General features: G+C 54.0%; 2 protein-coding genes across 2 annotated transcripts in view; one reads left to right on the top strand and one right to left on the bottom strand.

Moving 5' to 3' along the window:
* Positions 1-3,136, top strand: part of BAZ1B (bromodomain adjacent to zinc finger domain 1B) — a gene marked incomplete at both ends in the record, with an annotated part of 78,607 nt that extends 75,471 nt beyond the window's left edge. Inside the window, 3 exons of the mRNA XM_080704295.1 lie at positions 590-735; positions 2,350-2,453; positions 2,779-3,136. Coding sequence (XP_080560421.1) covers positions 590-735; positions 2,350-2,453; positions 2,779-3,136 — 608 coding nt within the window. The remainder of the gene's footprint in view (positions 1-589; positions 736-2,349; positions 2,454-2,778) is intronic.
* Positions 3,137-8,758: 5,622 nt separating this feature from the next.
* On the bottom strand, positions 8,759-10,546 carry FZD9 (frizzled class receptor 9; the record flags this gene model as incomplete). Its single annotated transcript, XM_080704292.1, has 1 exon — positions 8,759-10,546. One exon carries the CDS (start codon positions 10,544-10,546, stop codon positions 8,759-8,761), a length of 1,788 nt encoding a protein of 595 aa, XP_080560418.1.
* Positions 10,547-16,035: the final 5,489 nt, after the last annotated feature.

The raw sequence follows: 16,035 nt of genomic DNA, 5'->3' as shown, positions 1-16,035 counted from the left end.
TCACATGTAGGTATGTACCCACTCTTAGGCTGTAGGAGAACCAGACTGCCCTATTAGCCAAGGGCTTTTCCTTCTTTGACACCTGAACAGGGTGGCAACAAAGAGGACAGAGGGTAGAAGTACTGGAGAACTTGGCTTTCTGAAAGGTCTTTGGGAATTGAGGGAAAAGGTATGCATTCTTCATCTATTCTTGTTGCTTTTTGTGTGTGTGTGGTACTAGGGATGGAACCCAGGGCTTTTCTACCTCCAGGCTATCCTCCCAGGCCTATTTTATACTCTGTTTGGAAACAGGGTCTCACTAAGTTGCTGAGAGCCTCACTAAGTAGCTGAGGCTGGCTTGTAACCTGTGCGATCCTCCTGTCTCAGCCTCCCAAGCGCGGGGATTACAAGTGTGCGCCACCACGCCTGGCTTTTGTTGCTTCTTTTTAGTGTCTTGTTAGGGAGGGCAAGAGAAAAATAGCAAGAGCACCCTATAACCAAAGGGAGCTATTGCTTGGCTTGTCTACATGATCTCTTCACCCCTCTCCTCCCTATCCCTTCCACCCCCTCTTCCTCCTTTGCTGCTCTCAATTTATAATTTTTATTTCAGTGAGGCCTCGAAAGGCCATCCGGGGCAAGCAGGGCATCATCCCCCCTGCAACCAGGCCAGGCCGACGACCAGGCAAGAAACCACATCCTGCCAGGAGGTCACGGCCAAAGGTACCGACTGTGGATGATGCTGAGGTTGATGAGCTGGTAAGAATTATTTTTTATCCTCCCTCTAGCTTTTCTGTTTTATTCCCCACCCGAGCATTAGGAATTCACCAGGCAACAGGTGGGGCCTCCACTCTCCTCCCTCCTCCCTAGCTTGCAAGGGCTGATGAGGCAGATGGATGGGCCTTTAGGCAGACAGGCAGCAGGCCCTCCAGGAACAGCTATGTCCGGCATTCCCCTGCCATAGCCTGCAAACATTGTCCTCTAGTTAGGAGGCAGCCTGTAGCTTGTTAAGAATTTTAAAATAGTATCCATGTGTCTCTGGTGGGCCCAGAGGGGCTGGGTCTCCCTTGTGGGAATGTCAGCAATGTTGGAGCCTCACTGTTGGGTCTTTTGTCGACAGTTGTTAGGGGAGGGACGTTTCCCTTCCCTGTTCTTCTCAGCCAATGTAACTTTAGTAGTTTTGGTTTAGATCTCAGTTGAGCTTTGAAGAACAAAAAGAAGCTCTTGAATATATGCTTGTTTTGACAGATCATGTTGGGGTTGGGGATATAAAACAAACTTAGGGAGATCAAAGGGCATTGAAGATTCTCCCATGTAGCTGGACGTGGGGGTGCACACTTGTAATCCCAGCATTTGGGAGGCTGAGACAGGAGGATCGCGCTTCACAGACAGCCTCAGCTACTTAGTGAGGCCCTCCGCAACTCAGTGAGACCCGGTTTCAAAATAAAGAATAAAAAATTGGGCAAGGGGTATAGCTCAGAGGTCAAATGCCTCTGGGTTCCATCCCCAGACCCGCAAAAAAAATAAATTAAAGTCGGGTGTGGTGGTGCACGCTTGTAATCCCCGCGCTTGGGAGGCAGAGACAGGAGGATTGCGTTGGTGCGGAGCCAGCCTCGCTTGCTTAAGAGACCCTGTTTCCAAATTTAAAAAAAAAAATAGGTCTGGGAGTGTAGCTCGGAGGTAGAAGGCTTCCAGGAACCCCAGTACCACCAAATAAATAAATAAATAAATAAATAAATAAATAAATAAAATAAATTTAAAAAGATTCTTCCGTGTGCCCAGTCCCAACTCCTTCAAGGCTGTGGCTCCTAACTGTGTCTCAGCTAGTTACGACTACCTGGAAGGAAGGACCTACCCCTTCTCTCCTTAGCCACCTTCTCCCACATTCCTGCAGTTGAAGGACCTGGGAAGGGAATTGGGCCTTTTGCTTTTCTTCCCAGAGAAACCCCACACCAAAAAAATAGACTGCTTGAGGTCTAGTAACCTGTCTGGCTTTCTGCAGTTGCTTGTTTATACCCATCCATGGTTTCTTCATAATCCCAGGTCCATCTGCTCTCAGAGGGCTAGTGTCCTGTTGACAGCAGCCCTCTCCAGCTGACCCTAGCAGTTCTGTCTAAGCAGCAGCTGCTGCCTGCCCTCTACTGCTTTGATTGCCATCTACCTGGGAGGAGGCAGGTGGATTGATGGGAGACTCCCACCTCCTGGACTGGGGGCCTTCCTGACTTGAATGACAAGTCATTTTGATGTCTCTGCTTCAAGGAAATGGTTTCTTTTGTTTTCTTTTCCTTTTTTTTTTTAAGCAGATGTACACTGTACACACTTTCTGCCTCACCTCTTGGACCTATAGTGACATTCTTATTTCTTTGGTGCTAGGTGCTGCAGACCAAGCGCAGCTCTCGGAGGCAAAGCCTGGAGTTGCAGAAGTGTGAGGAAATCCTCCACAAAATTGTGAAGTACCGCTTCAGCTGGCCTTTCAGGTGAGCTCTGTCCTTTAGTGGATGGGGAAGGACAGCCTTTAAGGCTTCAGGAACATCCCCAAAAGGCAGCTGGCTGAGGGTGCTCTCACCTGAGCCTCTAGGGACTGCCCTGGTCCCTTTCCTTTCAGGACATGTCTCAGTAGTGGGGAATTAACTTTTCCAAATGGGTAGCTGCAACTCTTAAAAGACGAACGCACCTTTTCTGTGTCCTCCACTTGGCTGATTCCAGCACATTTGGGCATTCTGGGCTGATTACTTGACACCAAGGTTTCTTTCAGTTGTACTCAAGGCTATGTAGATATCTTCATTTGGTCTGTCTCCACAGGGAGCCTGTGACCAGAGATGAGGCCGAGGACTACTATGATGTGATCACTCACCCCATGGACTTTCAGACAATTCAGAACAAATGTTCCTGTGGGAACTACCGCTCTGTGCAGGAGTTTCTTACCGACATGAAGCAAGTGTTTACCAATGCTGAGCTTTACAACTGCCGTGGCAGCCATGTGCTAAACTGCACAGTGAAGACAGAACAGTGTCTGGTGGCTCTGCTGCATAAACACCTTCCTGGTCACCCATATGTCCGCAGGAAACGCAAGAAGTTTCCAGATCGGCTTGTTGATGATGAAGGGGACAGTGATCCAGAGCCTGTTGGACAGTCCAGGGGACGAAGACAGAAGAAGTAGAGAGGCAGGGCCCCGGTAAGGGAGCTGAGGTGGGGGCATAGTGAGAGACAGGAGGGAGGGTGGGGGAGGCAAGAGAGGAAGATGGAGAAGAAATTGAAAGGAAAAGTGATCATGGGAATCCAAAAAGACCTGTCAGCCCAAGCTCATGCTGTTCTCCCCATAGGGCCTTATTCAAGCAAGGCTCTTGGGGAGCCTGAAATGGGGGATGGTCTCCGCCCAGAAGTCCTCAGGGCAGAAGAGGGCCTTAACCTGACTTTATAAGAGTTTACAGGAGTCCAGAGGTGTAGCTTCTGTAAACCAAGTTCCTTTTTTTTTGTTTTGTTTTTTTTTTTTTTGTTTTTGTTTTCCACCCCTCTAAGTTTCCTCCTACCTTGGTAGCAGTGCCAAGCCCCTCTGGTCTCCAGTGAGGGCTTTCAACATTACATAGCAGGATTGATAATATTTGGGCCAATCGGGGAGGTGATTTTGTTGTTGTTTTTAACCTATATTTATATGCAGTCATTTCTTTAAGCCCGTACTGTCTCTTCCTCCTTCTCCCTCTCAGGTGACTGTATCAGTGAGTGCCATACAGAATTCTGTATTCACCAGCATCATGGGACAGTTGTGGTCTTTTGAGTTGATCTTGGCAGAGTAAAGGGACATTTCCTGGAGCCATTCCTGAGTACCCCTCCCCTTCTTTGTGACAGCCTTCTCCCCACTCCCGCCCTACCGCCTCAAAAAAAAAAAAATCAAACTAAGGCACTTCACTTAGAGACTGGAGTCCTGCTTATAATCATGCATTTAACCTTTACTTTGATGGATCTGGCCAGAGGGGTGTTGGAGCCCAGCCCACCCACATACCAGACAAGCTCTTAGGGAGCAGAAGAGCAGGAAGAATCTAAATGTTTAATTTTTTTTAATTGACTTTTCTAGTTATTAAAGTTGCTTGTTTCAGCAGTGATATTGTATAAAGAACATCTTGTAAAATATTTGTCATCTTGCTTTGGCACATGTACAGTACGATTTATATGATAACGTGTTTGCTTTACTTCCCCCATTTCCCTCAGCCCAGCTGGTCCTTCAGAGATGTTGGGCTGGAGGCTGGTCGGGGCAAGCAGTGGGGCCTGGTGGTGGTCAGGGGCCCCTCTGCGTGCCGCGGTGTCTCTCTCTGCCTCCTCCCATGCCCGTTCTGGCCTTAGACTTGGAGCTCCTGTGAACTGCATATTTTAGTGCTCAGTGTCAGCGGGGGTAGGAGGAGGGGTGGGAGAGCCCTTCTCACAGCCAGTCTAGCCTAGTTGTTATAGTTAGGCAAAAGTTTGTAGTCTTCTTTTCCTTTTACAACAGATTTTGATAAAAGTACAAGACAGGGTTTAATTTTCTTTTCTATTAACTTTGAATCTGGAAAATGTGAGCACACAGCTCTTCTATGCGTATTTAAAAGAGAAGAAGCCCGCCAAGGGGATTACCACTCCTAGGACTGAGAATAAAAGCCCCTGACCTGAAACTTGCAGGCGTGGGCCCATCTCGCTCCTCCTCCCACCCAGGGGCTTTAGGAATTTGCTCCATTGTCTGGCAGGTAGGTTTACATCCCCTCTCCTATAGGCTCGGAGTAAGCACTGACATTACAGCGTCACAGTCCAGCCACCACCGCATCCCCTGCTTCTTATCCTAGATCCAGTCTGTGCTTGTTCTAGTGAGAATCCTGTGTTCCCACTGCAGTGACACCTGAATTGTTGGTTGTTTTTTAAATTGTCTTTAAGGAGGAAGGGCCCATTAAAGGGTGAACTTGTAATAAATTGGAATTTCAAATAAACATTATGTACTTGTGTTTATAAAGAAGCAGCCCTTCTGGTGGCTCTTTCCTTGTGGTCTTGAGGTGGAGTGGACGGGTGCCCCAGAGGCTGCTTCCCTTTGGCCCAGGCCTGAGTCTACTCCCTGTGAAAGCTTGGCCTCACTTCGCCATGGTTCAGACCCATCCACTCAGCTTCCAGGAGGCATTTCTGGTGCCTCTCCTGGTCTTGTCTCTGTTTAAGCCCTTCAAATTTTATGTGAAACTAGAAATTAGAGTAAAGTATTTTTTAGGATTTTACTGTGGGAATTTTGTGGTCCTTTTATTTGGGAAAACAGCTAACAGTTTTAAAACATTTTCTTTTCAAGGAAAATGACAAACATACAGAAGGAGTAACAAGTATGATGAATTCCTGCCAGGCATGGTGGCACACACTTGTAATCCCGGTACTTAGGAGGTAGATTCAGCTACTTAGTGAGGTCCTCTACAACTTAGACTGTATTTCAAAATAAGGAATTAAAAAAAAAAAAAAAAGGTTGAGGGTAGATTGGAGGTAGAATGTCTCTGGGTTCCAAACCCAGTACTCCCCCCTCCCCCCCCCAAAAAAAAGTATTCCCATGTGTTCTACTTCTGTAGATCTACCACATGGCCACTTTTTTTTTTTTTTTAAGTCACGGTGGTTGATTTGGGTGCTGCCTGCCTATAAAATACAAAGATTTTGCTGAGCCACTGCCAGACTGCCCTTACTGAGAAGTAGAGCAGCCAGGTCCTGAACACCGGTCCAGCCACAGCAGGTCACATGGGGAGAGCTATTGAAGAGAAGTAAAAGCCCTGGGTGCAGCTGCAGCCGCTGGCTTCAGTCTTGGTGGGCGCAGGCTTGGCCCTATGCAAACTGAATTTAACCAGCTTGTCTCCTGCCCTCCATCTCTGGAGAGGAACTGTGCTAACTCTGAACATTTTCTGCATAAGCACCACTCAAGGCTCCTAGCATACACCTATGGAGTCCTGCTCCTTGGGTAGTTTCCTAAGGGCTGCGTTGCCTTTCCAGGGCCTGTACCCTAGAGTTGTTAATGTCTCGGCATGTCCCTCTCTGCTTGCCCCTTCCCCCAGGGCTGTGGTCTTGAGAGAAGCCACTTTAGTTAATATGCAAATGGGAATGTGAGAACTTTATTCCTGAGGAGAGGGTCCTGGATCACTACGTCTGGAAGTCATCCAAGGTCACACTTCATTCTCAAACCCTGTCCTGGGAAGGGCCCTGGTCAGTGGGAACAAGGTGGCATCTGGATTCTAAAGCAGCTGTTCTCAGAGGGGGTGCCTCTTCCAACTTGCCTGTCTCTAGCAGGGTATTGAGAGAGGCTCAAGCCAGGTAGGAGAGCGTTACCCTGTTACCATTTTGCTAACCCCTGCCTTGGACCCAAGTCCAGGGGCCACCTTGTTCAGGTGGGAGTGCTGGGAGTAAGTGCGGCCCTGGCTTCCGGGGAACCACTGAGACTGAAGTCAGGACTCAGATTTGCTAACTCAGGCCATCAGATTAGGCCCCCAGGTGCAGGCTCCACCTACCACTTGCAGACATGCTATGCCACACTCTTAAGGCCCAAGGCCATGAAGGGGAAGGGACAGGTCAGGGGCCATTTAATTAGTGCTTGCTGAGGTATTTTTGCTTGACTTTGGAATATTGGGGGAGGGTTGGGGGATATCTAGCTGTCGGGGGAGCCGTTAACTCCCTCATCTACTTTGCCCAGTTTAGCTGCACATGGCCTCCCTGAGTTATACGCCTGGCAGTTCCCCACACTGGACCCAGGCACATCCGTGGTGTGGTAGAGTCACTGAAGCTCAGGAGGCACAGGTGGATTCAATTCCCGGGGCCACTGCAGACTGCCTGGCTGCATGACTTTGAAGCCTCCTAAATACTTATTTGTAAAGCACAGAGAGGAGGAAAGAGGTCTTTCGTACCTGTGCTGCTGCCTTTTCCTCCAGGGTCCGGGACAGTTCCATGGTGGCTTCCAGTGCTGAGCAGCCTGAGCTGCCACATCCTAGCCTCCCTTCTGAGGCCTTGCATTGTGAGCCGCCCAGCCCCAGAGCCTGCCCTTTGTGCCCCCCAATCCTCCAGTTCTATTCTTTCAGGGTTGTTTCCACTTAGCAGACAGCCAAGTGCCAGCCATTTCCCATCTGCTGCCTGGCCCCACTGCCACTTGTTTTTCTCTTCCCAGGTCTCTGGAACCTTCTGCTCCAGCTACTCCTGTTCTCTCGCAAGTCCTTAGCATCTCTCTCTCCCTCCAAACTGTCTGGGAGCCAGCTCAATGCAGCCACACCCTTTTCTACTCCAAGTCTGAGCTCCTTGCGTACAGGAAGTGTTTTCTGATTTTTAAATACTCTCCTGTGGGTAGTTGCGAGGGGTTATGGTCACTTGGCTTTGTGGGTCAAAGGCACCTACTGGGTACATAAATGCTGTGGAAAAAGAACGAGGGCTTTCCTCCCGGTAGGTAAAGGTGTGGGGTTGCAAAACTCCTCTGGGGGTCAGTACTGCTCCTTGTGATGGAGAAGTCTTACCCCTAACCCCCAGCTCTCCTGTTGATAGGAAGCAGAGGGTTGATAGGAAGCAGAGGCTGGCAGGGTGGGCCCTTGAGGGTCTCCTGGCACCAATACTGAAGGCTGGCTCTGTGTGGTATGCTCACAAGGACAGTAACCACCAAGACCCTCATGTAGCTGAACTCCGGGACCAAGGCAGAGGCTAAGATAGGCTTGTGGGGTCTGACCACAAGCTGACCAGGGTCTCTGGAATGGCCATACACACACCCCGCTGTCTTACCAGAGAGAGGTGCAGCGGTACCAGCAGCCCTGAGCTTCCCCAGCACAGATACACGAGTACACGAACGGGGTGCGCACACCCTCCCAGATTACTCCTATTCACACAGCTTCCAGTTCCCACTGTGCTCAAAGGGTCCCCAGCTCTAGCCCATGTCTGCACTGCTAAGATACCCACATGCCAGCCCGGCCCTATCTTCCCCTCTGCCCAGAGATAATGAGGGGCAACATTGGAATGCCTTAACTAGGGCCCCAAGGACAAAGGTGGACATACCAGCCATCTTCAAAGGCATTCAGGATTCATCTTCCAGCTCAGGCCCCAGGGAGGGGACCTTTGAAACAACTTGGAGACAGGCTGCTGCCCTCATTTTCTCCACAAATGAGGAGAGCGGTGTGAGAAAAGGAGGCTTAACTGTGGCCCCAAACAGGCTAGACTGTAGGGCCAGAGGTGGCCATGTCATCCCTGGGGATTCCCTGAGCATCCTAGCAGGCATCCCAGTCCCTCTTCATGAGGCATGGCACTTAGGCCTCAGAGACAGGCAAGAGGGAAAATGTGCTCGCTCACGTGGACACACACACACAGACGCAGACTGCGACTTGCAAAACACAGCTGTTTCATGGGGCTCTTCCTCCTGATTGGAGGGGAGCCAGAGAATGAGGGGTAGGGGGTGAGCATAGGACCCCCACCAGGAAGAGCCTTGCCGGACCTTCCCTCCTACTACTACCCTCCCCAGATCAGAAAGGACTCAGCAGTGCCACTCGGGGGTTTATTCCAGTCACAGCTTCCAGAGAAACGCAACAATAAATTACATCATTAAATAAACTCCCTGCTGGACCATGCCCTCTTCTGCTATCTCCTCTCCTACGACCCTCTGGGGACTCAACCAGGCCCAGCCCCTGCATTCAAGGGCCGGGGTATGAGTATCACTGGGTCCCTGCCCTGGTCCTCAGCCCCCCTGGCACTCACTTGCCTGACCTTGACAGCTGGGCAGCTGCTAGTCAGCTGTCTCGGGGAGAGGGGGGGGGAGCCTGGAGCCAGGCCCTTGTCACTAGAGGTGTGTAGGGTTCTCCAGAGAGGGGTCCGTCTTAGTCATGTGCAAGACCACCGTGGGGGCCTTATAATGGCAATGGGTGCCACGGCCATAGCCCCCAGGGGCCCGGCAGGCCTTGGCCCGAGCCCTGCCAGCTGCCATCTTGCGGTGGCAGAGGCTCTGCCAGGTCTGGAAAGTCTTGGAGCTCCATACCCAGACACCGCTGGTAATGCCCACCACTAATGACATGAAGATTTTGAGCATAAAGACAGCCACCGTGGGCACTGAGCCCCCTGGCAGCGAGCAGTCCCTCCGGCCTCCCGGCATAGTGGCCGCTGTGCACGGCTGCTCCGTGGCCCGAAGGCGCCAGAAGTCCATGTTGAGGCGTTCGTAGACGTAGCAGACAATGACACAGGTGGCGGGTACCGTGTAGAGGATGGAGAAAACCCCAATCTTGACCATGAGCTTCTCCAGCTTCTCTGTGTTGGTGCCACCGGTCTTCATGACCTTGCGGATGTGGAAGAGGGCCACGAAGCCTGTCAGGAGAAAGCTTGTGCCCAGCACCAGGTAGCAGGACAGGGGCACCAGCACGAAGCCCGTGAGTGCCGCCGCATCCATGCCGGCCACGTAGCAGAGCCCAGTGAGCTCATCCCCAGCCACCTTGCGCAGGGTCAGGACGACGATGGTCTTGAGCGCCGGCAGGCCCCAGGCAGCCATGTGGAAGTAGCTGCCATGGGCCTCAATGGCCTCGTGGCCCCACTTCTTGCCAGCCGCCAGGAACCAGGTGAGAGTCAGGACTACCCACCACAGCGAGCTGGCCATGCCAAAGTAGTAGAGCAGGAGGAAGACCAGGGTGCAGCCAGTGTTCTCCAGGCCCTCCTGGATCACGTAGAGCGCGCCAGCCTCCTGGTCGCAGGCCACGCTCTGCGCGCCCGCCACCGCGCGGATGAGAAAGGCCAGCGAGTAGACATTGTAGCACATGGAGAGGAAGATGATGGGGCGCTCGGGGTACTGGAAGCGGTGAGGCTCCAGCAGGAAGGTGAGCACGGTGAAGGCCGTGGAGAAGAAGCACAGCGCCGACCACACCGCCATCCAAACGAGCGCGAAGTCCTTGTCCCGCCGCGACCAGAACACCTCGACGCCCGGCCCGCAGCGCGGCGCGCACGAGCGGCTCTTCTCCACGTACTGGAACTTCTCCGGGTTCTCGCAGGTGCCGCCGCCGCCGCCGCCGCCGCCGGGCCCCGGGGCCGCCTCGCCGGGGGGCCGCGCGGGCCGCGGCGCCACGGGCAGCATGCCCAGACCCTTGTGGGGCTCGGTGGGGCCGGCGGTGGCGTTCTCGGGCGCCTCCATGCAGAGCGCGTGCGGGTCGTTGCGCGTGGGCAGCCGGGCGCAGTCGAGCGAGTCCGGCCAGCCGAAGTTGAACTGCTCCATGATGGGCGCGCAGCGCTGGCGCGCCTGCTCGCACATGGGCCGGCAGGCGGGGATGGGCGTCGAGACCTGGTCGGTGCACATGGGCGCGTAGAGCGAGCACAGGAAGAAGCGCAGGTGGCTGTGGCAGCCGTACTGCACGAGCGGCGCGAACTCGGCCAGCTCGGCGGCCGCCTCGCCCTGCGACGTGTGGCCCAGCAGGTTGGGCATGCGGGTCAGGTTGTAGCCGATGCCGCGGCACATGGGGATCTGCACCGCCTGGCACGGCGCCGGCCCGCGCCCGCGCTCCGGGTCGAAGCGGCCGATCTCCAGCGCCGCGCCGCCCGCCGCCAGGAGCTGCCACAGCAGCAGCGCCCGGCGGAGCGGCCGCACGGCCATCCCGGGCGGCGGCGGCCGAGGCGCGAGCGCGGCCCCGGCTCACTGGAGCCGCGCCGTCCCGCGCCCCCGGGCCCGCCCGCCACGTCGCGGGACGCGGGCCATCGCTGAGCTGCCCACGTGTGTCGGGGCGCCACCCGGCAGCCGCCCGCGGGACAGGAGGCGCCGAGCCCGCGGAGCCGCCGCCGCCGCCGCCGCCGCCGCCGCCGCCGCCGCCGCTCCAGCCGCCGCTGAGCCGGAGCCGGCGCGGTCTCCCCGCGGCCGCCGCTACACGCCGGGGGCGGGGCTCCTGGGAGACACGCCCCGGGGCGGGGCCTGGCGCGCCGGGCACGCCCCCTCCGGGCTTTAAAGGCGCCGCGTCTTGCAGCCAGGGTAGGGCGCCCGGGGTGAGGTGGGGATGCGGCAGGAGGATCTGGGCTACTTCCCCTGCCCTTGCAGCTCCACCTACCTATGACAGAACAGTCCATGCAGAGAGCCCTTTGCCTACACCCCGTATGGGGCGTAGCAAAACCTCCTTGTCTCCCCTTTTCACCCTAGGTCGGAAGAACTTGACTAAGGCCTCCCTCCCAGCGTGCGAAGCCTCATCTTTGTATTCAGCGACAGTCCAAGTGCAGCTTCTGTTCACTGGTCGTAGGTGACTTTGGGCTCCTCTCTGGGAGCCTCAGTTTCCCTCTCTGTAAAGAAGGCTGTGCCCCTCTGCTGAGGGGTGGCGCTGACCTTGACCTCATGGCGTTTGCTCAGCAATCCAGGAATGCTGCAACACCCCTCTATCCAAGTGGGGAAACTGAGGCTCAGGGAGGAGTGGCATACCCACAGGGCACAGGACGGCTGCTAAGTGCTTCTTTTGTGATTGTCTGACTCTAGATCTTGGCTCTTTTTTTTCCGAGGCGGTCCCGCTCCCTTCTGGGGGAGAGCTATCACCCTATCACCTCTAAAGAGCCCCCTTGAGACTTCTGGGACCCGCTTAGAAACTGCCGCGGTTCCCAGGTAGCTCTGCAGGTGAAACGGCCGAAACCTGCTGGCTACTCAAGGGATCCTGCTCCGGGACTTCTTAGAATCACTGTCCTGCTTTCTATGTGTCCTTACCCCCTTTAGCCTAGGAATACCTAGAGAATTCAGACTCATTCCACAAGACCTCCCAGTCCAAGGCCAGGCTCCCTCGCTCAGGAACGTTTAGAGAATGAATGAGTGAGTGACCTAGAGCCAGAACGAGGCTAGCAGCAGACCACGGGCTGACTGTGAGCCTAGCTGGCCCCAGGCCAGGCATTTCCCAGTGACCTTTTTAACACTCATAACAGTCCTACAAGGAGTCCCGTGCCCACTTCACAGATAAAGAGCTAAAGCACAGAAAACTCAACTATTTACTCGGGATCAAAATTCAGGCTCCTTCCCTGCATGGGGCTGCCGGTCACCACCACCACCACTTGTCTGGGCGTGGTGGCGCATGCCTGCAGTCCCAGTACTGGGGAGGCTGAGAGAAGAGGATTTAAGATTCAAGGCTAGCCTCAGCCACATAGTGAGACTCTTAGTAACCTAGCGAGATCCTGTTTCAGAAAATTAAAAATAAGGCTTGGGGTGTAGCACAGAGGTAGAATGGCCCTGGGTTCAATCCCTAGTACCATGAGGAGGAGGGAAGGGGCACTTGCCCACCTGGCTCCTCCTGGCCAAAGCCTGCCTGCTGTAGAACCTGGCATGCATTGTGGGGTGGGGGGAGGCTGGAGGTGGTCAGGAAGAAGTCGGGACATTGGTGGCAGTGGTGGCCATGATAAGACAATGCGACCGACGGTCATGCCTACACATGCCGGTCATTAGTTCCCAGATCCCTTTAGAGCTGTGCTGGAGCCTGGGAGGAACAAAGAGAGGCATATGCTGTGACTGGCACACACCCAGCCCGTCGGCATCCCGGGGGAACTCAGAGATCGGGCACCCGTGGAGATGCAGCCAGCCCTGTGCCCAGCACATAATGGGCAGCAGGCCCACAGGAGCCGCGGAGTGCTGCTAAAAGATCCTGAGCTTCCCAGGGTTGGGGCAGGGAGAGTGGTCACAACGAAGCTGGTCTCTTTGGAAAAAGTCCCAGCTTTGACCCCCTGGTCAAGGATAACGGAGGTCCCGCTGCCCAGGGTGAAGCTCTAAGCTCGGACCGCGGCAGAAGCCCTTCCAGGCACAGGCCCCTCCCTCTCCGCTTCCCGCCACGCCCACACCCCGCCCTCCTCAGCAAGTCCGTGCCAAGTCTGGTTTCCAGGCCTTCGGTGGGATCCTTCCCCAGCCTGCCGCTTCCTCTTCCCCTGCTCTGTTCCCCACGCCAGACTCAAGCAGCCTCCTAGGGACAGCCCCCGGAGGCCTTGCAGGGCCCGGCGCACTGGGAGCCCTGCCTCCTCCCCTTCCTCCTCTGTGATACCCTGGGAGCCGTGTTATTTCCATCTGCGTCCCTCCAAAGGGGCACGGGATGTGGAAGGTAGTGAGGCTCGTCCCTGCCTCCTGAGCCCCCCCCCCCCCGCTGTCAGGGTGTCTTCGTGGGGGGTTCTGAAGCACCCCTCTGCTGCCCACTGGAACGGGAGGCCCAGCTGCCGGGGCGTCCACTGAAGGGACTGGACCACCAGCCACATTTTGTGCACTCCTGCCCCCCTCCAAGGCGGAGAGGAGCCCGGGCCGTCCTCTGGCAGCCATGGTGGGGAAGGCGCCCCAGGGGCCGTGAGATGCCAGGCCTGTCACCATGGCAACAGGCAGCTCCCGGGAAGTCAGAGGTGGGGGTGGAACAGCCCCGCCCCCATGCAGATGCTGCCCGAGAGAGAAGAGGCCTCTTGGGCCGCCTGCCCACCCACCCGGCTTTGTCACCCGATCCCCCTCTTTACAAAGGCGGAACAATGCCCGGGGAGCTCACTGAAAGGGAGACTATGAGGAAGACGGGGACGGGGAGGAGGGAGGTCACCATCAATGCCCATCCCCACTCCGGCTCCCCTGGGCAGAGGGGCCGGAGATGGGCAGCGGTGGGAACGGAGCCCCTCCTCCCTGGGAGATGCCTTCCTGGGGGCCTTGCTGAGGAAGCGAGGTCCCCCTGACTGTCACCCCTTCCTGCCCTGGCCCCTCCTGGAGGCCCTTCTTACTCTGTCTCCCCAGACTGTGGCCACCACTCACCCCGGACTGAGCACTCACCACCCATCAAGGATGAACCTTTGCCTCCCCTGCCCAGCTCAGCGCTGACGGTGCCTCTGCTAGGATGAACCCTCATGCCCATGCCCTGCTGGCCCTGGTGCCCACCTTGCCTCCAGCCGGCTGTACCCATACCCAGCTCTCCCATGAGCCTGGAGGCTTCTAGAGGTCAGAGACTGGGCTGTGCCCCCTGGCATCTTGGCACTGGGCCTGGAGTAGGCAGCCAAAAATGTATGAACAGAATGTCAGAATGCGGGGGCCATAGATCCCTCTGGATGAGGCTGAATGGAGAGGACCTCAGGTTTTGGAGGAGTATCGATTAGGCTCTGGAGGACAGAGATGTCCCTGTGAGTAAGTGGGTAACCAGAAGGACTATCTTGTACCTCCTTCCAGGTGCCAGGACACCCTTAGGAGAGGCTGCTGGTGCTGGGGGAGCCCGGAGCAGGGGCAGGTGGGAACTTGAATGTGTCCCTGGAGAGACCACTGGCACATGTGTGTGGCCCTGTGCACACATGTGAGCTCTGGTTCTGACTCAGCTTCCCTCTATGAGGGTGTCAAGGAATGGAGTAGACTATTTGTCCCATTACTAAAGCAGCATTTAAAAAATTCTTTATTAGGAGTTGAACGTGGTGGCCGCAGGCTTGTAATCCTAGTACTTGGGGGCACTGAGACAGGAGGATCGAAGGTTCCAGGTCAGCCTCAACAAGAAGTGAGACTCTCATCAACCTAGCAAGACCTTGTTTCAAAATAAAAATAAAAAGCCAGACGTGGTGCTTGTAATCCCAGCATTCAGGAGGCTGAAACCAGAGGATCGCAGTTTGCAGACAGCCTCAGCTACTTAGTGAGGTCCTCTGCAACTCAGTGAGACCCTGTTTCAAAATAAAGAATAAAAATAGGGAAGGGGGTGTGGCTCGGAGGTCAAATGCCCCTGGGTTCCATCCCCAGACCCCAGACTGAGTTCAGATGTCTGCTTTGATACTTTATTTTAGACTTTCTGAACACATACTCATGAAATACAGTTTTGATCTTTTCTTTACTAAATGTAATTAATACTGTGCACATTTTACCCCTCATTTTTCTTGCCTAAAAATCTATCGTGGAAGCCGAGTGTGGTAGTACTCATCTGTAATCTCAGTACTTGGAGGCTAAAACAGAAGATTCACAGGTTCAAGCCAGGCGTGGTAGCACAGGCTTGTAATCCCAGCATTCGGGAGGCTGAGACCTGAGGATCGCGGTTCGTGGACAGCCTCAGCTACTTAGTGAGGCCCTCTGCAACTTCGTGAGATCCTGTTTCAAAATAAAGAATAAAAAATAGGACTGGTGGTGCCTTTCAGAGGTAGAATGCCCCTTGGTTCCACCCCTAGTACCGAAAAAAAAAAGTGTACCCTTTATAGAAAGTTTGCTGACCCCTAAATATACTTAAGCTTTTATTCCTATAGCTTAGAATATGAGAACTTGGATTGCTGGGTCAGTGGAAAAGTAAATTTTTTAAAGCATTGCTTTTCCTTAATATTTTGTAATTTTTTTTTTTTTGCAGTACTGGGGATGGAACCCAGGGGCATTCTACCTCTTAGCTATACCCCCAGTCCTATTTTTTATTCTTTATTTTGAAACAGGGTCTCACTGAGTTGCAAAGGGCCTCACTAAGTAGCTGAGGCTGTTCGCGAACCGCGATCCTCCTGTCTCAGCCTCCCAAATGCTGGGATTAAAAGTGTGTGCCACCATGCCCGGATTTTTTAAAGTATTATTGAGGGATATTTATATTACATAATAAATTTTATGTAATTGAAGTATAAAATCTGATGAATTTTTTTTTTCCATTTGTGGAACTAGAGATCAAACCCAGGGGCACTCGACCTCCAAGCTACACCCCCAGCCCTATTTCTTATTCTTTATTTTGAAACAGGGTCTCACTAAATTTCGGAGGGCCTCACTAAGTTGCTGAGGCTGGCTGCGAACTTGTGATCCTTCAGTCCCAGCCTCCCAAGACCTGAGATTACGGACATGCACCACCACACCTGGTTAAATCTGACAAATTCTGACACGTGAATAAACTGTACTTTGTAAAATCATCACCACAATTGACCCATAATGAGTATCTGCCAGATAAAATGCAAATGTCTTAGTGCATATTAAACTCTCAGTAATTGATAACTGCCCAGTACAGCAAAATAAATAAATGTGCCTGATAACTGATTAAACTGTCAATAACAGATACATATTAAAATATAGTGTGAGCCGGGCGTTGTGGCGCACACTTGTGATCCCCTCGCTTGGGAGGCTGAAACAGGAAGGTTGCAGAGGTTCGAAGCCAGCCTTTGCTGGCTTAAGAGACCCTATTT

This window comes from Muscardinus avellanarius (assembly GCF_963383645.1).
Source record: "Muscardinus avellanarius genome assembly, chromosome: 10".
NCBI classification, from domain to species: Eukaryota; Metazoa; Chordata; class Mammalia; order Rodentia; family Gliridae; genus Muscardinus; species Muscardinus avellanarius.
Note: the sequence above shows the minus strand (reverse complement) of the source record. Positions and strands in the feature narration are given on the sequence as shown.